The following is a 26267-nucleotide window of genomic DNA, read 5'->3' on the forward strand; positions in this document are numbered from 1 at the left end:
TTGTAAAATTAAGAAGAGCTAGGAACTCGCACATAATACTAGAACACATAATTTTTAATTCAGTTAGAGATGATACCCACGACATAACAGACTGTATCACTGACAGTCAAATATAGGCAGAAGCCAAGTTTTTATGTTTTGTTTTCTGCAAATCAATTACACATATCTCAAAGAAAATTTCAATATAAAACGTAGTATATGTCCTCACACATCAAACCTTACTCTGAAAGCCAATTATGTTGGGCATCCAACGATATTTTGATTTTGCTGTCAGTACATTCATTTGCTTGTTAAGAAGCTATAGATGGGTTCTCTTAAAATTTTGAGAATTTTCCCTTGTCAAAAAAAAAACAACCCATTAAATTGTATGTCGGGTTAAAATGGAAACCACAAGTTCAATAACAATTTTTCTATTGTAAAAAAGCTATGAATGGATTCTTGAGAAATTTTAAGGAGACGTTGAAAATAACTAATCCAATAAATTTTGGTAGAGATGTGAATGAGTTGCCAAGGAAACAGCCATTTAAAGAATGATTTTTTTTTGATAACTGATAGATTCTTAAAAAAAAGAACTTATTGTGTAACAATGAAGATTTGGCTGCAATTGTGAGAATGAATTTTCATTATAAACTTGAATAGTTGTGGATGGATTTTCATGAATTTTTCAGCCTGTGACATAAGGACCAACCAATTACATTTTGGTACAGATGTGTGTGTGTGTGGTTGCCATTGAAACAATCTCAGTACAAGTCACATGAAGTTAAAATTGTCAACCAAACCGGTCACTGGTAGCCTGGTGGTTGTCACATCAGACTCATGGCCGGTAGACCCAAGTTCAAATCCTACCTTAGGCTGAACAACAAAAGGGTTGACCCCTACCCTGGGTGAGTGTGCCACAGACTCACTGGGAAGGCCTATTCCACTGGCCGGGTTTCATTCACTAACAAATGCGACTTTGGGGGAACCTTGGTTAAGATCCGCAGGTTCTTGTGTCTACCAAAGAGCTTAATGCCTTATTTATATGGTAATTTCAATGCATTATGCGATGTTATATATGTCATATACCAAATAACAGAGTGTCATCATTTCACTGAACACACATGAGATTTTCTGAATGAATAGGAACTATTTATACAAAATAAAAATATAATGTGACACATTTTTTTCATTCTGATTGGTCTGTGATGAACACTTGTTACATAACATTGTGTGTACATTATTTAGGTGCCTTCATTCTAACATCGCTTTTACTGACATGCTGAACAGTGAGCAAACAATACCTAAGCTTGTGTGTAGTAAGCACATCACAACAGGAATTCATTCTACTTAGCCGCCAGTGACAAAATCTATCTGGATCTGAAGTGAATCACTCAATAAAGCTGTAACTTGCAAATATCTGAATTACAGAAATACTAGTTTCAACGAAATATGGGAGGCATTAACTCAAAGTTAGATAGATTGTCAACACTTACCAACCACACCAATAGCCATATCAGCTGTATCAGAACCATGTGCATTTGATATCTCCAACTGGTAGGCTCCAGTGTCATCTCGTTCTGAAGCAGGTATGTACAAAATAGCTTTATCTGGAGTACGCTCCATTTTTAGATCTTTCGTTGGTTTTAATGGCTTGCCGTTCTTCAACCATCTTACTTCTGGAGGGGGTTTTCCACTAACAGGAACTTCTATGCGTATGGGTTCCCCCTTTTTGACTCTAATTTTCTTTAAGTCATCTGGTAATACTAATTTAGGACGAGCTGAAAAAAGTAAGAAGTTATATAAAATAACAATAATATTAAATGTTATTATAACAAAACAAGTCAATACTAGCTCCGTTATTCGCCTTTCCAAGTGGGTCCCATGCGATGTAAACAATGCATGAAAATACAATGCTTATATAAACAACTAGATGATTGTGGCGCTTTCACAAATGTAACCATGAAAGCAACAACTCAAATTGTCATCTTGATATCCTTACGTCAATATCCAAAAGTGGTTATGATTATAATAAAGATTAATACTAAAATTATGATTAATAGAAATATAACATTACCATATGTTACTTGGCCTAATAATTTGACTGGATAATTGATTCATTGCTCAAAAGAATCATTCATAAATTCAATATTCATTGAACACATTTAGGTGTACACATGACTCAGCAAACATATACATTTGACAAAGAGGAACAAAGGATTGTGTTGTGTGAGGAAAAAAAGTTTAGATCTATTTTACTGCCATGTCTAATAACTTTTCTCATAACACTATCAAGATTGGAGTGGTAGGAATAAAGTTTGGAAGTGTTGAGTGATGGGACTTGCTGCATATCATATCATATTTTGTATGATGCAATGGAATTATACTGCAATATAGTGAGAATGTGTTGAATGACAGGCATCTTAAATAGCTGAATGACTCACAATGTGTACTGATAGTAGCAGGCTGCAGTCTTTCATGAGGCACATGTTGTATGCTATGATAATTAGTAACATTGCATAATTATGTACAATGAAAGCAGTGATATTGTTCATAGTGAGATACACTGTAATTACATCATAGATAGTTTTCCCTAGCAATGTTGTCAATCAGTAAACAGCCCTCAACAGTAGATCACATGATCAATTGCTGGATGAGCCAACACAAAAATTATAACTTTTGCTCTGACTTGTGATCAATCTAAACTCTGCTTACGTGCATTCTACTGTTAATGTTCTCAGTTCTTTGGTATGCTTTACCTACGTTGTGTATACTATGCACCATTCAAAAGCAATATAACCATTGACACATAAGTTAGTTTTATGTGTGTCCCACCTGTGGCTTTTAATAGCTCTCTAAAAACTTACTACAATAAAAAAACTTTGTTGTTTTATACAGTTAAACAATAGAGATTCAATATCTGAGTTATGTGCGCATACCAGATTACAGAAATGCTATTAACGAACAAAAACTGAAGCACTTCAACACATGTTCAGAAATCTTCTAATAAGCTTTTGACAATAAGGGAGATGGGAAGGATCAGGCGTGGTATGCATCTATCTGAAATTAATTCACATCTTAAACTGCAGGTACCGGTCTTGCTAGTCTGTCTATTACTAGTATGAGGCATATGCAAACATAAGGGTACCTATGATGTAAATACAAGTCTTGAGTAGCGCAGAACATTGAATACAAGTGTGTGCTTTTGTGTCTTGATTTAAATGTTTGGATTGGGTATATATACGTGTAGCATAATTCTACCAAGCAATGTGCAGGTGCATTTGTGCTTCAATAACTTGGAATGTTACCCCATCTGGGTCTACTTTGAATCACCTTCAGATTTACTTTCCCTGTCTTCTGTTAGGATAATGGGTGGTGCACTTGACAACAGCTGGGAAGGTTCATCAAGGGTAACCAACTTTATAGAACGTGGTACTGTAGAACTCTCTTTGACATCACTAGGTGGCGCTCTTTGTTTGTTGTCAATGTCACTTGGTGGTGCTGTTGGTTTGTTATCAACATTGAATGGTGCTGTTGGTGTTTTGTCAACAACACTGGGTGATGATGTTAGTTTCTTTTCTACAACACTAGGTGGCTCAGTTTCAGTGTTGTGAATTTTTGTTGGCGTGTTAAACTTTTTCAGCTGAGCACGTTGGAATTCATATTCTCCTTTTGGTGGTTCACTTTGCTTGAGAGCTGGCAACTTATTTTTTTGCTGTGAGTTTGGTGGTAACGCTGCATTCTCTGATTTTCCTTGAGTTAATTAATCATTTGAAATGTTAGAATGTTAGTGACAAGACTTGAAAATATTGGAAAAAACAAAGTGACCTGCAGTTATGTAAATATACAGATAAAACAAATCACTGCCATGTGTATTATGTATATAAGTGAATTAATTCAAATTATCAACCACATGTAACTTCACTCGCAATAATATTGTCAGGTTGATATCTATTGACGGGAAGAGATCAGACACTTATAGTGCCAGTCTGCAGGTTGGCTGTGTTGTGAGAGGAATACAGGTTGGATGTGTCAAGTGAAAGAAAGGACTTACAGTAGTTGTGTATTCTCAACAATGTTGAGATCAAGTTTTATTTTTTTGTGTTGTGAGAGGAATACAGGTGGGATGTGTTGTGAGAGGAATACAGGTAGGATGTGTTGAGTGGAAGGTCTTACAGTGGTTGTGGATTCTCAACAATATTGAGATTAGGTTGTATTTTTTTTTGTGTTGTGAGAGGAATATGGGTTGGATGTGTTGAGTGAAAGGTTTTACAGTGGTTGTGGATTCTCAACAACATTGAGATCAGGTTGTAGTTTTTGTATTGTGAGAGGAATACAGGTTGGATGTGTTAAGAAAAAGGTTTTACAGTGGTTGTGGATTCTCTACAATATTGAGATTAGGTTGTATTGTTTTGTTTTGTGTTGTGAGAGGAATATGGGTTGGATGTGTTGAGTGAAAAGTCTTACAGTGGTTGTGGATTCTCAACAATATTGGGATTAGGTTGTATGTTTTTGTGTTGTGAGAGGAATACAGGCGGGATGTGTTGTGACAGGAATATGGGTTGGATGTGTTGAGTGAAAGGTTTTACAGTGGTTGTGGATTCTCAACAACATTGAGATCAGGTTGTAGTTTTTGTATTGTGAGAGGAATACAGGTTGGATGTGTTAAGAAAAAGGTTTTACAGTGGTTGTGGATTCTCTACAATATTGAGATTAGGTTGTATTGTTTTGTTTTGTGTTGTGAAAGGAATACAGGTTGGATGTGTTGAGTGAAAGGTTTTACAGTGGTTGTGAATTCTCAACAATATTGAGATTAGGTTGTATGTTTTTGTGTTGTGAGAGGAATATGGGTTGGACGTGTTGAGTGGAAGGTCTTACAGTGGGTGTCGATTCTCAACAATATTGAGATTATGTTGTTTTTTGTGTTGTGAGAGGAATACAGGTTGGATGTGTTGAGTGAAAGGTCTTACAGTGGGTGTGGATTCTCAACAATATTGAGATTAGGTTGTAGTTTTTTTGTGTTGTGACAGGAATATGGGTTGGATGTGTTGAGTGAAAGGTCTTACAGTGGGTGTGAATTCTCAACAATATTGAGATTAGGTTGTATGTGTTTGTGTTGTGAGAGGAATATGGGTTTGATGTGTTGAGTGAAAGGTCTTACAGTGGGTGTGGATTCTCAACAATATTGAGATTAGGTTGTAGTTTTTTGTGTTGTGAGAGGAATACAGGTTGGAAGTGTTGAGTGGAAGGTCTTACAGTGGATGTGGATTCTCAACAATATTGTGATTATGTTGTAGTTTTTTGTGTTGTGAGAGAAATATGGTTGGATGTGTTGAGTGAAAGGTCTTACAGTTGTTGTGGATTCTCAACAATATTGAGATTAGGTTGTAGTTTTTTGTGTTGTGAGAGGAATATGGGTTGGAATTGTTGCGCTTAATTAAATAAAGTTATTATTATTATTATTATGTGTTGAGTGAAAGGTCTTACAGTGGTTGTGGATTCTCACAATATTGAGATTAGGTTGTATTTTTTTGTGTAGTGAGTGGAATATGGGTTGGCTGTGTTGAGTGAAAGGTCTTACAGTTGGTGTCGATTCTCAACAATATTGAGATTAGGTTGGCGTTTTTTGTGTTGTGAGAGGAATATGGGTTGGATGTGTTGAGTGAAAGGTCTTACAGTGGGTGTGGATTCTCAGCAATATTCAGATTAGGTTGTAGTTTTTTGTGTTGTGAGAGGAATATGAGTTGGATGTGTTGAGTGAAAGGTCTTACAGTGGGTGTGGATTCTATTTTGAGATTAGGTTGGCGTTTTTTGTGTTGTGAAAGGAATATGGGTTGGATGTGTTGAGTGAAAGGTCTTACAGTGGGTGTGGATTCTCAGCAATATTCAGATTAAGTTGTAGTTTTTTGTGTTGTGAGAGGAATATGGGTTGGATGTGTTGAGTGAAAGGTTTTACAGTGGTGGATTCTCAACAATATTGAGATCAGGTTGTAGTTTTTTGTGATGTGAGAGGAATATGGGTTGGATGTGTCGAGTGAAAGGTCTTACAGTGGGTGTGGATTCTCAGCAATATTCAGAATAGGTTGTAGTTTTTTGTGTTGTGAGAGGAATATGGGTTGGATGTGTTGAGTGAAAGGGGTTACAGTGGGTGTGGATTCTATATTGAGATTAGGTTGGCGTTTTTTGTGTTGTGAGAGGAATATGGGTTGGATGTGTTGAGTGAAAGGTCTTACAGTGGGTGTGAATTCTCAGCAATATTCAGATTAGGTTGTAGTTTTTTGTGTTGTGAGAGGAATATGGGTTGGATGTGTTGAGTGAAAGGTTTTACAGTGGTTGTGGATTCTCAGCAATATTCAGATTAGGTTGTAGTTTTTTGTGTTGTGAGAGGAATATGGGTTGGATGTGTTGAGTGAAAGGTTTTAAAGTGGTTGTGGATTCTCAACAATAGTGAGATCAGGTTGTAGTTTTTTGTGATGTGAGAGGAATATGGGTTGGATGTGTCGAGTGAAAGGTCTTACAGTGGGTGTGGATTCTATATTGAGATTAGGTTGTAGTTTTTTGTGTAGTGAGAGGAATATGGGTTAGATATATTGAGTGGAAGGTCTAACAGTGGTTGTGGATTCTCAACAATATTGAGATCAGGTTGTAGTTTTTTGTGTTCTGAGAGGAATATGGGTTGGATGTATTGAGTGAAAAGTCTCAAAGAGGGTGTGCATTCTCAACAATTTTGAGGTTAGTTTGTTGTTTTTGTGTTATGAGTGGAATACATGTTGCCAAGCAAGAGGAGGTTTCTGCAATGTGCAAGTGCATTTGTGCTTCAATAACTTGGAATGTTACCCCATCTGGGTCTACTTTGAATCACCTTCAGATTTACTTTCCCTGTCTTCTGTTAGGATAATGGGTGGTGCACTTGACAACAGCTGGGAAGGTTCATCAAGGGTAACCAACTTTATAGAACGTGGTACTGTAGAACTCTCTTTGACATCACTAGGTGGCGCTCTTTGTTTGTTGTCAATGTCACTAGGTGGCACTGTTGGTTTGTTATCAACACTGAGTGGTGCTGCTGGTGTTTTTTTCACAGAACTAGGTGGCTCAATTTCAGTGTTGTGAATTTTTGTTGGCGTGTTGAACTTCTTTAGCTGAGCACGTTGGAATTCATATTCTCCTTTTGGTGGTTCACTTTGCTCAGGAATGGGTAACTTTTTTGTTAGCTGCTTTTTTGGAGACAATGTCATCTTTTCAGGTTTTCCTTAAGATAAGTATTTGAAATGTTATGAGGGCAAAGATAAAGAAACAATTAAGGACTTGCCCTTTAAAGATACTTGGCTAAATCATAGAGCGTTTGTCAGCTTTAAATGTATTTTACACATACAACATTTCAAAACGTCCACAAACCAGCTTGTTTGACAAGCTATTGCTATTTTACAACATGAAAAGAAGAACTGAAAAAGATTTGTCAAAAATAGTGGATTGAGATCAGTACTAGCAGACATTTTCTCTGTGTCTCAGTCAACAGACATATACAAACATATAAACATAAATGACTCTTGCAACTACAGAAAAATGCCTTGTGTTTAGCTGTACTATTCTCTGTACTGCCTCACTTTGGGAAACAATAATAGTGCGCCCTCAAACACATAAAAATAGTTAGTTTGTGAAATCACATGACTGTGTATACCTTCAACTTTGAGAGATGCAACAGTTTTCTTGTCCCCTGCAATACATGTATATTCTCCTTGATCTTCAGGAGTGACAGGTTTAATAATTAATTTTCTTAGAACTCCTTGCTTTGTGTGTTTGATTCTGGGATCTTTTGGTATTGGTTTACCATCTTTCAGCCATTGTACCTCAACATCTTTGTCATTTACTTTGGCAACAAATTCAGCTTCATCATCCTCACATCCAACAACATCAGTCAACTTCTCATCAAAGTCAGGAGGTGGTTTGTATTCTAAAAGAGAATGGACAAGAATAATCAAACCACACTACCAAGATGATGTAGCACACACCACAGTCACTTTACTCGGAGAGTGACTGTAGCACACACCCAGATTGTGTGCAATGATTGGTAAATACAGATGTGACTAAATAGAACAAATTATTTGTCATGAATCAGAAACTCAAACAAAAGCATGGTAATGGGTGTAACATGAAAATAATGCTTTTGATTGCACTCTCTGGACATGGCTCTAGAACAGCTTTCGTTAATACATACATTTTTATTTTGATCTGAAAAATATTATGGTTCCATTATATTCAAGTACTAAGTTTGGACAACAGCAGTCCATCTCTTAAGACCTGATTCGGAATGGCAAAAATGCTTAATTTTGCTGAATTGTTATCAGTAAAATTGTCTCCATTCAGCCATCTTGAATCTGATCAACACATGTGCATACAAGTGACATGATGTACAATGTAGGATGTCTAGAATTTGAACATGATTGATTTAGTCATATCTAATATAGCTTTGAAAATTACCAGACTTGCCAATTTTGAATTCAATCTGAAAAACGAAATAACATATATCAACGTCTCATTATGCCCAATGTGTATTCTAACAAAATTGCAGACATACTTGATTTTGATGAATTTCAATCATAAAAATGGTCGCCATTCGACCATATTAAATTAGACCAGAAAACAAATGAATGTGCATAAGTCTCCAAAGATGCAATCCAGGAATTCCTGTTGTTAAATTTTGTATGCTATACACTAGTCTTTGGGAATAGTTCAGTAGACATACAAGCACATATGATTAATTTTTTGTTTACGAAATAGTGATAGTCTTTAGCAATATTCGCAAATCTGATAACAACATTTCACTATTAGTAGAAGAAGACCAAGATTCAGCCTCAGAAAATCATCTTGGTGGAGCTACATCACAGAACATGGCACCACTGTACAATGTAATTCTATGGGCTATACGTAAGCCAATGAAAACAGCTAAAGTCAAGAAGAATCACAAACTCAATTTTGAGGGAATCCTGAGGAACCGAATTTATATATGTTGTACATCTAGGAGTAACCTTGTTACACTGTTACCGAAACAAAACAATGATATATTAAAAAAAAAACATAATTATGTACCATCAACAAGCAATGAACAGGAAGAGCAAGTCTCCTCAAGACCTTTCACTTTGACCTCATAATCAGCCTCATCATCCATTTTGACATCTTCAAATATCAACTGGTGAATAAGACCGGCGTGTCTGATTTTAACTCTATTATCAGCTTTAACTGGTGCTCCATCTTTCAGCCATATTAGCTCAACATCGTCCATGTTCACATCACACTGCAGCACAGCTCTGTCTCGTTCCATCACTTGTTGACTCTGTAGTAGCTTCACAAATTGGGGTTTGGGTTTTGCTGTGGATTGAATAAAACAATTATATGTAGCAGATGACAAGTGAATCTTTCCTATAATTCAGAGGCAGATACAGAGGGTTCATTGGGTTTGTACAAATCCCCTAAAGTTTGAAGATTTCTCTGCATATTTTTATTTGTTATCAGCTCTGCTATGTAAGACTATAATGTCTTAATATTCAAAAATGTGATTTTTGTTTTCACATTTTGTGGATTTTTCTGATACTTTAAAAATTAATTTTGGATCAAACAGTCAAAGCTCAACATTGAATCCATATTTCAACCAAAATGTTGCTGTTTAATCATTTTAAACAAATTCTTCTTCAATATTTCTGAAAATTTAACAAGTATTTTGAACCAAACAGAGAGAACTTAACATTGTTTTCATATCTGAACAAAAATCTTCTTGTGTATTTGTTAACATTTTCTGAAATAGCATTTCTCTTTCATTCCTACCAAGATTTTGTGAGACATTTCAAACTAATGAAGGGTGATCAGAAAAAAAAATGAATGCAACATTTCTACTTACGTTCAACAAACAACTCTGCAGAGTCTGGTTCATCACCACAAAAACACTTGATCTCTCCTTCATCTGCTGGGGTGACATTTTTAATCATGAGAATACGCGTTTTACCAACGTCAATTACTTGATGTCGTTTATCCCTCTTGACAGGTGAACCTTTCTTCTCCCAGTGGAACGGTAAATTTGCGTTTGTGACCATACATTCAAACTTGGCTTCCTCTCCTTCTTTAACTTGGCAGGTTTTCAATTTTTTGGTGAACCGGGTTCTTTTTTTAGCAGCTGAAAAGAGTAAAATTTACAATGAACACAACTTGTACACATAGGCCAGGATAACTTATATCAATGTAGCATGGAAATTGTACTGTTTGTGCATCTCTTCAGATTTTATATAATTGCTGTATAAAGATTTTTAATTAATAATTATAATAAGTATTTATTTAAATAATTGGTGCATTGGTGATTTATAACACACCAAAAAGTGATCTTTTGCTCTTACAGTACCATAGAATAAATTGGACATGAATATCTTGTTTGTACTTCTATGTAGGAGAAAAATGTCTACATCAAATATGAGACAAAATCCGGAAATTCTCTAATTCTCTAAAACTGTTCAGTAATTCATTTATGGTTCTGCTTGAAACGTATGCAGAATTATATGATGTTTCATGCCCATGTATTCAGTTGATTGGCAGCACAGCACATAAAATGTGTATTGTTAATGATACTGTAAGGACAGATAAAATTTCAAATAAATGTCAGCCATATGAAGGTAGGTGTGTGTGGGGGGTGTGGGGGTGTGGGGGTGGGGTGTGGCATAGTGACTCACTGCATAAAATAACTCACCAATAATTATGCATTAAAAATGGTGATTTTTTGAAAGGATTTATGCAGGCTGAAGTGAGAAGTGCAAGTGGAAATGACACTGCAAGGATAGGTGTGCAGTATATACAGGCTTGATTGACTACACAACATTTGCACTGAAGATGCTATAATAACAGAAAATTCTTAACACCTCAACAACACTCAATTAACCGGTCAGTCAAGTCAGCAACACCAGGATCATGACAGTATAAACACAGTTGCACCCTGGGAACATTTCTATACATTATTGAGTTATTATGTGACATAGATAATTGATGTGTGGTTAAGAAAGCAAAAGGGATTGCAATTGGCAGAGGGTTAGTGTCTCAGTCAATAATATACTGTGAAATAATGTGTTGTGGTGGATGCAACGTACAAAATACAACAAGACATGCATATAAAGAAGTTCAAACTATTTTTTGAATGGAATGAGAATGTATCTCTGATAGTAAATAGGATGAGAAAAAATATCTGATTGGAAACTTTTTAAAACTGAATTTGAATGATAATTTCTTGAATATTTTTATAATATTTATTTATATTTATAACAATTTTATTGTACACCTGTCACTGAACAAAATTATGATAAAAGATGAAATCTCATGCAAAAATAAAGATAAAATGAAAATTACTATTTTTCACAATATCAAAATAATAATGAAATTTAAAATTAAATATTCAATTTGGTCTGAACATCTTTAAGGCAATATAGTATCAACATAGAAAACTCAAGATAGCACACTACTAACACATGGTAAAAAAAGAGGAAATGAAAACCTTAAACATGTTTTTCAAAGATCTGATGTGGTCACTACATGGTTTTAGACTATGTACACAGCAAACACAATCTCTTTGTTTAAGGGACTAGGGTATAAGTTTATTTTAATTTTTGTACGCAAAAATCACACTGACTTATTTTTAATATTTGTTCCATTTTTATTGCACTTGCAAACTTTCATTCGTGGAGTGGTGAATGTTTAAACGAAAAGATTACATTTGCTGTGTGAACATTTTATTTATCCATGGCACCATATGCCACAGTCCTATTAAAAACCAAATCTAAACCAGAGTACCTGAATATATAGTATAATTTTGATATGGACTAAAAACCAGATATGGAGTATCTGGATATAGAATTATAATTTGGATATGAAGTAAAAACCAGGTATGGACTATCTGGATATGGAGTATAATTTGGATATGGAATAAAAACCAGATATGGACTATCTGGATATGGAGTATAATTTGGGATATGTAAAAAACCCAGATACAGAGTATAATTTTGATATGGACTAAAAACCAGATATGGAGTATCTGGATATAGAATTATAATTTGGATATGAAGTAAAAACCAGATATGGACTATCTGGATATGGAATATAATTTGTATATGAAGTAAAAACCAGATATGGACTATCTGGATATGAAGTATAATTTTGGATATGAAGTGAAAACCAGATATGGACTATCTGGATATGGAGTATAATTTGGGATATGAAGTAAAAACCAGATATGGACTATCTGGATATGGAGTATAATTTGGATATGAAATAAAAACCAGATATGGAGTATAATTTGGATATGGAATAAAAACCAGGTATGGACTATCTGGATATGGAGTATAATTTTGGATATGAAATAAAAACCAGATATGGAGTATAATTTGGATATGGAATAAAAACCAGATATGGACTATCTGGATATGGAGTATAATTTGAATATGAAGTGAAAACCAGATATGGACTATCTGGATATGGAGTATAATTTGGGATATGTAAAAAACCCAGATACAGAGTATAATTTGTATATGAAGTAAAAACCAGATATGGACTATCTGGATATGGAGTATAATTTGTATATGAAGTAAAAACCAGATATGGACTATCTGGATATGGAGTATAATTTGGGATATGTAAAAAACCCAGATACAGAGTATAATTTGTATATGAAGTAAAAACCAGATATGGACTATCTGGATATGGAGTATAATTTGTATATGAAGTAAAAACCAGATATGGACTATCTGGATATGGAATATAATTTGTATATGAAGTAAAAACCAGATATGGACTATCTGGGAGTATAATTTGTGGCGGTAAGAATGTCTTAGTAGTGTCTGTCTTTGACAAAAGCATGCATATGATAATATATAATAAATAAATAAATAGATTAATAAATGCCCTTTTTTCTCTCCTACCATTACCTGAAGGAGCTTGAGCTGGAGATACAAAAGATACACATTGGAAGATGTTAGGAAGACAGTGTTTGGACATGATGATTTATGTTAATACATGACAGACATCATATGTTGTCAGGTTTGATATGGGTCCCATGCAACAAATACAACATTAATGTAAAATACATTGTTTGTTTGCATGAAATCTAAACATGCACAGCACTGCGTAGCACATATAATGGTATCTACATGTGGAAATATAAACAAATAGTGAAAACACTCAACATATAAATAATCTATGTATATTGTTTTCAAGATGTTTTCGAAGTTTAGGAAAATCTCATCCATCTGATGCAGAAGATAATATCAGACTTACGCTCAATTGTTAACTCTGCTGTAGAGCCAGCAATCGCTGGGTCTCCAAACTCAACGCTGTATTCACCAGAGTCTTCAGGTTTTATATCCAGAATGATCAGTTCCACGTCTTCTTTACGTTTCATTAACTTATACTTATCCCCATTTTCCAACTGTTTGCCATCTTTGAACCATCTGGGCTCACAGTTCAAATACCTTACTCCACAAGGTAGACGTGCACGACCCAAGCTTGCATTGACTTTGGTCTTTTTCAATGGTGCTGTTACTTCTGCGTACTGTGAAATTCAAAGTAATATTTTAAAGTTGCACTCGAAAATCATTTATAACGCTCTATTGGGGTTTTTGAATTATTTTAAATTCACCATTTTGAGCTGGTTTTAAAATTCCTGATTTGTCAGTGAAATTTTACATGCTCATGTAATTAAGCGGATTTCACAAAATTTAAACCAAGTGAATAATTAAAGGGTGGTGGTCGTTACGCATGTAAAAATCAATATACTTTACAATTGTTGTGAACATCCCTATGGGACCCACAGCACAACGACCCCTGTCTTTTAAGGTGTTTACAGTACAGTACACAGATATAACTATATGATTATTACTGATTTCTGCTTCCTTTCCACTTTCTTCAGTTTAATTTGCCCTCCTTCTTCATCTATACTGCCTCTGCTGCCTCTGTGTTTAAGTTTTCCCCAGTCTGGATCTTCATCCTTAGACTGTCTTCGTGAATATTCTCTGAAAAAATTCAAGTTTGTGTCAAAATATTCAAATCAATTAATGCAGACACAGTATACAGCAAACAGGTACACTTTTATACCACATTTGAGGGACGTTCAATAAGTAATGCCCCTGGCCCACTTCCAGTTGTCTGATCTAGATGAAATTTTGCATGCCATTGTGTAATGATTTTCATCTCTATGGGTTATGTTGCAAAAACAGCTCTGAACTAATTGTGGTTTCTGATTTACAGGTGTTTGAGTCAGGTGTGAAATGGAGGTGTGAAATGGAGCAAGTTGAGTGTCACGCAGTGATCCGTTTCTTGTATTTGAAAGGACCAAAGACCAAAGCCCAGTCAATGCAGTGGAAGCACTTAGACTCACCACCTTCAAAGAAGGCAAGGGTGCAGCCCTCCGCTGGCAAGATCATGTTCAGTTTTCTGGGACCAGGACGGAGTAGTGATGACAGATTTCCTGGCAAAGGGTACCACAATTACAGAAGCCTATTACGTATGCTTCACTTTTGATGAAATTAAGAGAAGCTATCAAAATCAAGAGGTGGGGCAAGATCAGCAAAGGTATCCTCCTGCAGGACAATGCTCGGGTCCACAACTCGCCAGATCAGAAGCACGGACGTCTGGCTAATGAAACCCTTTCCCATCCCCCTTACTCTCCTGACCTTGCACCCTCTGACTTTTATCTCTTCCCAGCCATGGAGTTGTTTTTGAAAGGAAAGCATTTCCCAGATGATGCAGCCTTGATTTCTGAAGTTACGACATGGTTGGAGAACCAACCTGGGGTGCTCTACAAAAACGGTGTCCAGAGATGCATCAAACGATGGGAGAAATGCATAACTCTGGGTTCCTATGTAGAGAAAGACTAATAATTGTGCCAAGTTTCATTAATCTCCTGCTATGGGAAATGGGTCAGGGGCATTATTTATTGAACGTCCCTCGTATTAGTGTTGATTTGATGGGCCAATTCAGGAACATCACATGCATTTGACGCTGGAATTCTCTGAATGTGCAATATTTTTGAATCAAATCATATCTTCCATCTCCCCCTATACAGCATTACTTTACATATGTACATATGTATGTTATGATTCACTCATGGTAGCATGGTGGCCAGGGTACAATGTAGGTACATATGTATGTTATGATTCACTCATGGTAGCATGGTGGCCAGGGTACAATGTAGGTACAAACATGTAATGAGAAATGGTTGGAAAACTGTATTTGTTTCATTAGAAGTGCACATAAAACAAAATTTACATTTATTGTCTTTTGATTCATTAAAATATTACTTATCTTGACAACACCTATAATTATATAAACCTACATAAACCACATTAGTGACAGACAGGCAATAGGCACACTAAGCAAATTTTGTTTAAGCTGCCACAAATTACACATAGAAACAGGCAGACACACAAGACCAAAAACAAAAACAGATGACAGAAAATGTCACAATTGTACAGTAATTGAAGATGAAATTCATTTTATCACAAAATGTCCACTATATGCAGCTGAATGGAGACATCTGTACTCCTTGTTTTCTCATATAGAGAAATTTGATTCAGTCAGCAGTACACAAAGGTTCATATACATTATGAACAACACAAATAAAACAGCATTGGAAAAAAGAAAATCTCTTGCAGATTTAATCTTTGTTATTATCTACATTTTTAATTTTAATTTAAAGGTCGATAGCATATGTATTAGACATTTTATTATTTTAACATATTTAGTTGTATTGTGATAAAAAAACAAAAAACTTTATTACATGTAACGTGTAAACCAAAATAGAAATATCAAATTTTCTTAACGGTGGTAATAGAGATTATTATTATTATTATTATTATTATTATTATTATTATTATTATTATTATTGTATAACAAAGGAATGTGACATATATAGTAAAACATTTAGGATGATGACAACAGCAATAAGGACACTACATTAAAAACATGATAATAAGTATTGTCGTATTTATAATCAGAGAATATTATCATGGACATACTTATGTTTTAACATTGACCTCCAATCCACTTCATCTTTTGCAAGTGCTGAAATATGAATGAAATATGAATGATATAATCCAATTTTGTTTACAGTAATTTTTCTATTAGTTGCATCACTAAATTTATGTTAAAACAATAATTATAGAAAATGACAATCAGAAGCGATCAGTCTACCATGAAGTTTACCTCCACTAACATCCTCAAATCTACAATCTAGTCTATATGACTATGAAGCTAAACAAGCAGCCTCTCAGCTGAGATAGCTCCGCTGTTAGCAATGCACATTATAATTAAAGAACTGAAGATATCATTAGAAAATGAACAATATATATATAAAAAGCAACGGAACAAATCTGAAAGAAGTCCACACGTAGTACGTACATATGTAATATAAAAGCAATCGGACTTGCGGTTTTCAACAAGAAGTCAAAAATATCACTTTTCACCAAAAATGACAAAAATAATCATCAAAATTAAATAATTGAAGATTTCACAACAAAATTAACAAATCTGAAAGAGGTCCACATGTAGTACCTATATATGTATTATAAAAGCAATTGAACTTGCGGTTTTCAACAAGAAGTCGAAAATATCACTATTTACCAATAATTACAAAAATATTCACTAAAATTAGAGAATTAAAGATATCACCACGAAATGAACAAATATGAGGGAGGTTCACATGCAGTACCTATATATGTAATATCAAAGCAATTGGACAATTGGTTTTTAACAAGAAGTTGAAAATGTCACTTTTTACCAAAAATGACAAAAATATAACCAAAATTAAAGAATTGAAGATATGATCATGAAATAAACAAATCTGAGAGAGGTCTACACAGGGTACATATACACCAAGTATCAAAGCATTCAGGCTTACAGTTTTCAAGAAGAAGTCGAAAAAGTAAAACATTGACACGGATGACGGACGACGGCAGGCGACGACGGACAATCACTCATATGATAGGCTCCGCTCGACGAAGTCGACAAAGGAGCTAAAAAAATAAAACAAGTCTAAACAAGATACCTTCAACTAATAGAGAGAAAGCACTGCTATCACTTCCTTTCTCATTTTCTATTTTACAAGAGTATTTTCCAGTATCTTTGGGCAAAATTTTCTTCATCTGCATAGTATGGACAGAAGCCACTTCATTGTGAAATATCTGAAATTACAACAACAAATGTTAATGTCTGGTTGACACCAGGATAGGGCATTAAATTTGCATTTGTAGTTCCAAACATGAATATGGCTTCTGTGGCAAAAATGCACTGTGTCAAAACACACATCTGCTATTTGCACATGAAAAATGTCCAGGACTGGCATCTGGCACAAAAACAAAATTTGAAAAAAAAAACATAGTTGAACTTTGGGACCTTGCCCTTTGTTATATAATATTATTCCCTTTATCATAGTTTGTTTCAATATGAATATGAATTGTCATAATTAATTTTGAATACAAACAAGTTTTGGGGTTGAAACAACAGAGGGGAATCATTGGTGCCTAATTTGTTTAATTATTTTAAGGGCCATAATTTCCAACTTTATTCAAAGTAATTCAGATATTTTAGTATAAAAACAAATGCCTCATCTCAGAAAAAAAGTGCTGCATTTAGCCGTGAATAGATTCATACAACATGCAAGATACCAGAAAATCTTAGCTGGCTTTTGTCCAAGTATTTTGTACAGGTGTCTGTCAAAAATTAATGATTCACTGAGACAAATATGAACTGCCTTATTATATTCATTGTGTGACTACTGTATGAAAAGTAAAAAAAAACGCCCTCCATGAATAGGTATCATGTTGCAAGCTCTGTTTTGTATGCAAATCAACTTAAATAGTTAGTTGGTGTCCAGTGGAGGGAGAAGTCAACAGTACTTTGCCTACTGAGTTCTACATATCTAAACACTGCAATCTTTGTTTTTGAAGTGCGTTTTTAAATTAGTACCGGGGTATTATAAAAGCTCTATCATTCTGTTCTAATAGCTGAAACAAATTCCTGTAAATTTTCATTTGTCGAATGATCTGTTTGTCAAATACATAATATTTTTTAGTACAATTTACTTTTCAAAATGTGGATGCAACGTTTTGCTTTTTATGTATTTTTTATGTATTGTTTTTGATTTGATAACTTTGAACTAAACAAATTTTCTATTAGCTTCAGATCTTGATCAAAGTTTGGCACCCAGTTCATAGGAGTGCTTATATTGATTTTCTGACATCTTGTTTTCTGTAAAGATTTTATTGGTAGGTTTGCAAATGTGTATCAGACTGTGCAAAAACTCTCTCCATGAGTTGGTTTTGAAACCCAGTCTAGTATTCCCACAGGATTTGGGAGATACTGTACATTACCAAGAATATTATTACAAGATAAATGATTTGCTTCATTGAACACATACAACAATGCATATTTCCACTGAGATCAGTGACCTTTGAATGTGTATAACCAGTGATCAGTCAAGTAGAAACAGTCAAAATATTTTATCAGATTTTCTCAATTTTTGTATGATTTTTTCATACTTCTGTTGTTCATACTCAGGGAAGACTCTATACTGATGAATAAGGTGACCAAGTTTGATGAAGTTTGGAATAGAATTAGTAAAGTTATTGTGCACACAATAACAATTATTAACGACAACAACAACGCCGGACAGAAATTTTTCCCTGAATATACCTTTCCCTTCCATCTTTGATGGTACGGACAAGGTAAAAATATTAATGTTCCTGTATTGATAGCATTAATTTAAGGATTAGTGCCTGCACATTAAATATCCTTTCCCAGACTTGCCATTTTCTACTCTGTCAACTTTTGTTCCTTCTCAAAACATAGGAAAACATTGCAAAATGAACAAATTTAAGAGATGTCCACCCAGGAAACATATATACAAAGTAACAAATGACTGAAAGTGAACTGCACTGATATATTACAGTCGTCTATCTCATTTTGATAAATACTATGAAAAATGTTGCATCGTTGGTGATTTAAATGATTGTGAAAGAACCACATACCATAAATCGACCGCCGTCGCTTAAAAGTCTTGCTCCTCTATACCAGCTCACTTTTGGTTCGGGATCACCTTCAACCACGGCCTCAAACTTCACATTATCACCTGAAAGTGAAAATTAAAGTCAGTTTTCTAATACAATAGTCTATGAATTATTCAATTCTTATTTAATCGTAGCATTAAATATACACTTTTTAAGTCTAAGAAAGAGAAACAATTTTCATACCCATGGTAGTAACTAAGTTTAGTAAATTTTACCTTCTTTTGCTACAACCTTTAGTGGTGACTCAATAAAATATGGTGCCCCTGGTATAGTATCTTTGGGTTTTATGGGTGGAGGTATTTTCATCCTTCGGGATGAAAAACCCACCACTTGCGCATCTTCCTCTTCTTTAGACAGAAAACCTTGAAAATGGGAATGAGAACTCCAATTAGAACTAAAGACAATGGTTGTGTAATAAGATTAAGATATTTGTCTGAATACCAACATTGGATGGATTTTATTTCACAAGGTACAAGTAATAATACTGCACATTCATAAACCCACACACCATTTACGTATCCATTGCTCTATAAATTTTCTCTCTGTAAAATACAGCATTGCTTGTTACAAATAAGATGACACATCTGGATGTATGTGAATCATCTCTGGCATTCCTAATACAACTATGGCACTAAAGAAATATCCTTCAGTGGATCACCTGATTTGAACAATCCTAGATCCTACTATGAACTAAAATATTATTATCTTGTAATCAAGCACATAAATAAACAAATTGCTTTTTTCTTGTATGCTGAATCATAAAAATATTACATAATTTTTACCATAGCTACAGCTTACGTTGCAAATACGGTATCAGTCAAATATTCAGTGGTTTCAATCAGACCAGAATCTGAGATTAATTATACATACAGCTAATGTTGTATTCAGACAAATAAGCTTTTTTCTTTTGTCATGGCAAAATAAACATTGTCAAATAAATAAATAAATAAACTAATCTACTCTATTTGTAAAATAGTAACATCATTCCAGGAAATTAATTGGTGGATGAATACATGCATGTGCATAGAAGGTTTGGTTTGTAAGTGCATGATAAAATAAATAAATAAATAAATAAATAAATAAAATGAACTTACCTGCTCCTGTTAGACCTGATGATGAGTATTATGTAGTGATGAAAATTAATGATATATGAAAAACAAAAGAAGATAAATTCAAAGACAAAATGATGAATGATTGATTGATTGATTGAAATGAATAAATTAAAGAACAGCAGAATGATATGAATGAATGAATGAATGAATGAATGAATGAATGAATGAATGAATGAATGGAATATTTATCAAATGTGCAATATCAATGTCAAGAAATAAATCAATATGTGTGCTGATTTGGGTGAGATTGAATGTGCAAGTTTTAACATTGCTTATTATTATTTGATACAGAATGTTGACAATACTCATGTGAACCGACTATTTCAGTAACATCTATGTACATGCATAATAGTGTTTTATAATCCAGTACTGTTTCCAACTAGAAGGCACTCTCAGAGTGTAACTCTGGCACAACAGCAATGTACATAATTTTACAAATATCTGTATCCTACTGTAGAAAGTCTTTTTTATAACAAAATATCTTTATCATATTGACATAAACTTCAACATTGTATATATTGTATTTTAGACATTGTCATTCTTGCCATATTGTTATGTTAATCATTTTAGATTGCAGTAGCTATTGTCCTTTGAATTGTGTTTGTTTTGTATTTAAATTAGTTTTCTTGTATTTTATTGTCCTTGTGATGTAACCACATTAATTCCTTTCAAGAAATTTTACATGTTTTAGTCAACAACCTCATTAATTGGTCCTTTCTGACAAAGTGATGAAATTTTCCCATAACTATTTAAGTTATCCTGCTGACAAACAGAAAAATAAACAACCTATTATGCTAGCATAAACATTTACCTTCTTGGTGGAAGTAAACACACTTTTTTATCCATATTGCATCTGTGCATGTTTTAAGATAAGTGGATGCACTTACATATGTAAGTGAGTGCATGATTGTGTATATGTTTATGGAGGCAGTGATCACACTGTGCATATACTGGGAATAACATTATTTATTTTGGTGCACATGCGTAGTACAAAAACTTTAACAAACTTTATAGGGAACGAACAAAGGATTAAATCAAAAAGCATGTGAGTACTTACCTGGTTGAATATGTGGATATTCAAGTGGAATGAATAAATGAATAAATGAATAGATGAATGAATGATTAAATGAATGAAAGCATGAAATGCTGGGCTTGATGGAATGTTAAGAAAGAGAGGTACAAGAAAGGGTTCTTTGCCATATACTGTTGTGTGTACAACTCACTAGTTTCATAAAATAGCATAGCTGCAGACTTGACTAATACTGAAAGCTGTACAAAAGCAACATTAAACAATTATTTATAGACATACAGCAAAATCTACATGTCTTGTTCTGAGACACTATGTCAGCCACTCTATCTCTGTTTTGCACCTTTCATCATTATAGAACAGCAGAACAAGATCAAGGGGGAAATGCCTATAAACTTTGTCATGACAACATCATGCCTCACTAAGTTTGTCCTCTTCTGGCCACTACAAACCCATCTACTGCCATATAGGCTAAAACTAACATGATTGTGAACTGATGTGTGCCTTTCAATCTATTATGACAAGTCTACAGCTGTGCCTAGACTATCATAGCATTAAAATATCATAAAATCTCATAATGGTAATACATATTACACCAAATAAAATATACCTTAAATAAAAAGAATTATTCGACTATACAGTTAATGTGTGTGGTAGGGTAGACAATACAGTGTCACCAAAAGCTTACAGTGTGCAAACTACATAAAGTGCAATACTAATATGTGCAACCAATTCACAACCAAGACAAATACATACAAGAAAGTGATAGACAAGCAGTACAAAGAAAAAAAGATGGGTCTGATCAATCCCAAGCTTGGATGCAAGCAGAGATTTCAAGAAACCAGAGTGCAATATTCAGAACTGGGAATAAAAGTGCTCAGTTCTGCCGGGGAAGAGGTGTCCAGATCAGGAATATGAGGGGTGCAGGAACATAATTCCAACTGGGGAGGTATCACATGCTCTGGGTGTGTGTTTGGCATATCACGTCAGCAACATGTTCCAAGGGATCTCATGACATTGTGGAGGGGCATGAGACGGGGTTTCAAGGTGTGTGAAGTGAAGGGATACGTTCTCAAGGACACTGGTGCATATGGTGCAAAAAAAGATTCCTCTTGGGAATAGTCCTGTGATGAGTCCTCTGCAAATATTCACCTTTCTTTTTTTTCCTGAACTTGAAGCCGCGGAATCCAGCTTGGATCTTAGCCGCAGCTTCTGCTTTTTTTTCTTCCAAGGTTTTAGGAACTCCTTCAGATGTAACAGTGAAAATGCTTATTTAGGTTTAGCAGATAGCAAGCAGATTTACCACTTTTAGTGATTTCCAGCTCAACCTTAACTGTCATGCTTTTATTTTTTATGTACAGCTACATAGCCAAATTTGTTAATTTTGGATTAATTGTACATAATCTCCCATTAATACAGATCTTGATCAAAATATATGCAGGTTCAATTTGAGAAAAAACAGACAAATGTATTTGTTATTGTCGAAAGAGTTCAAAAGACATTCAGACATAACAAGGAAACATTTAGTCAGACTTTTTCCTTCCTCTTTGATATGGACAAATTTGTTATAAAAATCTTATTTATGTTTCTTTTGTAAAGCAAATATTATTTGAGCTGTAATGTATTTTGCGAATATGAATAGAAATCAAAATCGAAATGTTTGATTGGGGTTGCAACTGGAACATATCACTAAATCAGTGTTAAAATAAGTAAAAGTATTTTAGTTTTATGTTACATCAGAAGTTGGAAATATATAATTAGTAGAAATGTCTACATGTTTGTAAATTAGGAATAGGTTTCAACCATAAGTAGAAATATCTACATGTTTGTAAATTAGGAATAGGTTTCACCCATCTATAGAAATATCTACATGTTTGTAAATTAGGAAAAGGTTCCAACCATCAGTAGAAATATCTACATGTTTGTAAATTAGGAATAAGTTTCAACCATAAGTAGAAATATCTACATGTATGTAAATTAGGAATAGGTTTCAACCATAAGTAGAAATATCTACATGTTTGTAAATTAGGAATAGGTTTCAACAATCAGTAGAAATATCTACATGTATGTAAATTAGAAATAGGTTTCAATCATAAGTAGAAATATCTACATGTATGTAAATTAGGAATAGGTTTCAATCATAAGTAGAAATATCTACATGTATGTAAATTAGAAATAGGTTTCAATCATAAGTAGAAATATCTACATGTATGTAAATTAGGAATAGGTTTCAACAATCAGTAGAAATATCTACATGTATGTAAATTGGAAATAAGTTTCAACAATCAGTAGAAATATCTACATGTTTGTAAATTAGGAATAGGTTTCAACAATCAGTAGAAATATCTACATGTATGTAAATTAGGAATAGGTTTCAACAATCAGTAGAAATATCTACATGTATGTAAATTAGAAATAGGTTTCAACAATCAGTAGAAATATCTACATGTATGTAAATTGGAAATAAGTTTCAACAATCAGTAGAAATATCTACATGTTTGTAAATTAGGAATAGGTTTCAACAATCAGTAGAAATATCTACATGTATGTAAATTAGGAATAGGTTTCAACAATCAGTAGAAATATCTACATGTATGTAAATTGGAAATAGGTTTCAATCATAAGTAGAAATGTCTACATGTATGTAAATTAGGAATAGGTTTCAACCATAAGTAGAAATATCTACATGTATGTAAATTGGGAATAAGTTTCAACAATCAGTAGAAATATCTACATGTATGTAAATTGGAAATAGGTTTCAATCATAAGTAGAAATGTCTACATGTATGTAAATTGGAAATAGGTTTCAACCATAAGTAGAAATATCTACTAGTATGTAAATTAGGAATAGGTTTCAACCATAAGTAGAAATGTCTACATGTATGTAAATTGGAAATAGGTTTCAACCATAAGTAGAAATATCTACTAGTATGTAAATTAGGAATAGGTTTCAATCATAAGTAGAAATATCTTCATGTATGTAAATTAGGAATAGGTTTCACCCATCTATAGAAATATCTACATGTATGTAAATTGGAAATAGGTTTCAATCATAAGTAGAAATGTCTACATGTATGTAAATTAGGAATAGGTTTCAACCATAAGTAGAAATATCTACATGTATGTAAATTGGGAATAAGTTTCAACAATCAGTAGAAATATCTACATGTATGTAAATTGGAAATAGGTTTCAATCATAAGTAGAAATGTCTACATGTATGTAAATTGGAAATAGGTTTCAACCATAAGTAGAAATATCTACTAGTATGTAAATTAGGAATAGGTTTCAACCATAAGTAGAAATGTCTACATGTATGTAAATTGGAAATAGGTTTCAACCATAAGTAGAAATATCTACTAGTATGTAAATTAGGAATAGGTTTCAATCATAAGTAGAAATATCTTCATGTATGTAAATTAGGAATAAGTTTCAACCATAAGTAGAAATATCTACTAGTATGTAAATTGGAAATAGGTTTCAACAATCAGTAGAAATATCTACATGTATGTAAATTGGAAATAGGTTTCAATCATAAGTAGAAATGTCTACATGTATGTAAATTGGAAATAGGTTTCAATCATAAGTAGAAATATCTTCATGTATGTAAATTGGAAATAGGTTTCAACAATCAGTAGAAATATCTACATGTATGTAAATTGGAAATAGGTTTCAATCATAAGTAGAAATATCTACATGTATGTAAATTAGGAATAGGTTTCAACCATAAGTAGAAATATCTACTAGTATGTAAATTGGAAATAGGTTTCAACAATCAGTAGAAATATCTACATGTATGTAAATTGGAAATAGGTTTCAATCATAAGTAGAAATGTCTACATGTATGTAAATTGGAAATAGGTTTCAACCATCAGTAGAAATATCTACATGTATGTAAATTAGGAATAGGTTCCAACCATCAGTAGAAATATCTTCATGTATGTAAATTAGGAATAGGTTCCAACCATCAGTAGAAATATCTACATGTATGTAAATTAGGAATAGGTTTCAACAATCAGTAGAAATATTTACATGTTTGTAAATTAGGAATAAGTTTCAATCATAAGTAGAAATGTCTACATGTATGTAAATTAGAAATAGGTTTCAACCATAAGTAGAAATATCTACATGTATGTAAATTAGAAATAGGTTTCAACAATCAGTAGAAATATCTTCATGTATGTAAATTAGGAATAAGTTTCAACCATAAGTAGAAATATCTACATGTATGTAAATTAGGAAAAGGTTCCAACCATCAGTAGAAATATCTTCATGTATGTAAATTAGGAATAAGTTTCAACCATAAGTAGAAATGTCTACATGTATGTAAATTAGAAATAGGTTTCAACCATAAGTAGAAATATCTACATGTATGTAAATTGGAAATAGGTTTCAACCGTAAGTAGAAATATCTACATGTATGTAAATTAGGAATAGGTTTCAACAATCAGTAGAAATATCTACATGTATGTAAATTAGGAAAAGGTTCCAACCATCAGTAGAAATATCTTCATGTATGTAAATTAGGAATAGGTTTCAATCATAAGTAGAAATGTCTACATGTATGTAAATTAGAAATAGGTTTCAACCATAAGTAGAAATATCTACATGTATGTAAATTGGAAATAGGTTTCAACCATAAGTAGAAATATCTACATGTATGTAAATTAGGAAAAGGTTCCAACCATCAGTAGAAATATCTTCATGTATGTAAATTAGGAATAAGTTTCAACCATCAGTAGATTTATCTACATGTATGTAAATTAGGAATAGGTTCCAACCATCAGTAGAAATATCTACATGTATGTAAATTAGAAATAGGTTTCAACCATAAGTAGAAATATCTACATGTATGTAAATTAGGAATAGGTTTCAATCATAAGTAGAAATATCTACATGTATGTAAATTAGGAATAGGTTTCAATCATAAGTAGAAATATCTACATGTATGTAAATTAGAAATAGGTTTCAACCATAAGTAGAAATATCTACATGTATGTAAATTAGGAATAGGTTTCAACCATAAGTAGAAAATTCTACATGTATGTAAATTAGGAATAGGTTCCAAC

General features: G+C 33.4%; 1 protein-coding gene across 2 annotated transcripts in view; it reads right to left on the bottom strand.

The window, feature by feature from the left end:
- The window catches only part of LOC100369742 (twitchin-like), a 117211-nt gene that overhangs the window by 64904 nt on the left and 26040 nt on the right, over nucleotides 1-26267 (bottom strand). Inside the window, exons 13-25 of one of the 2 annotated variants that reach the window (XM_085507766.1) lie at nucleotides 22353-22445; nucleotides 20156-20170; nucleotides 19277-19423; nucleotides 19023-19123; nucleotides 17042-17177; nucleotides 16014-16059; nucleotides 13877-14009; nucleotides 13276-13549; nucleotides 12927-12941; nucleotides 9869-10141; nucleotides 9064-9342; nucleotides 7655-7927; nucleotides 1473-1757 (exon numbers count right to left, since the gene is read on the bottom strand). In XM_085507766.1, the coding sequence (XP_085363892.1) occupies nucleotides 1473-1757; nucleotides 7655-7927; nucleotides 9064-9342; nucleotides 9869-10141; nucleotides 12927-12941; nucleotides 13276-13549; nucleotides 13877-14009; nucleotides 16014-16059; nucleotides 17042-17177; nucleotides 19023-19123; nucleotides 19277-19423; nucleotides 20156-20170; nucleotides 22353-22445 (2070 nt within the window). The remainder of the gene's footprint in view (nucleotides 1-1472; nucleotides 1758-7654; nucleotides 7928-9063; nucleotides 9343-9868; nucleotides 10142-12926; nucleotides 12942-13275; nucleotides 13550-13876; nucleotides 14010-16013; nucleotides 16060-17041; nucleotides 17178-19022; nucleotides 19124-19276; nucleotides 19424-20155; nucleotides 20171-22352; nucleotides 22446-26267) is intronic. The other variant, XM_085507767.1, reaches the window with a different exon arrangement.

The sequence above is a fragment of the Saccoglossus kowalevskii genome, chromosome 14 (assembly GCF_978046115.1).
Source record: "Saccoglossus kowalevskii chromosome 14, keSacKowa6.1, whole genome shotgun sequence".
NCBI classification, from domain to species: domain Eukaryota; kingdom Metazoa; phylum Hemichordata; class Enteropneusta; family Harrimaniidae; genus Saccoglossus; species Saccoglossus kowalevskii.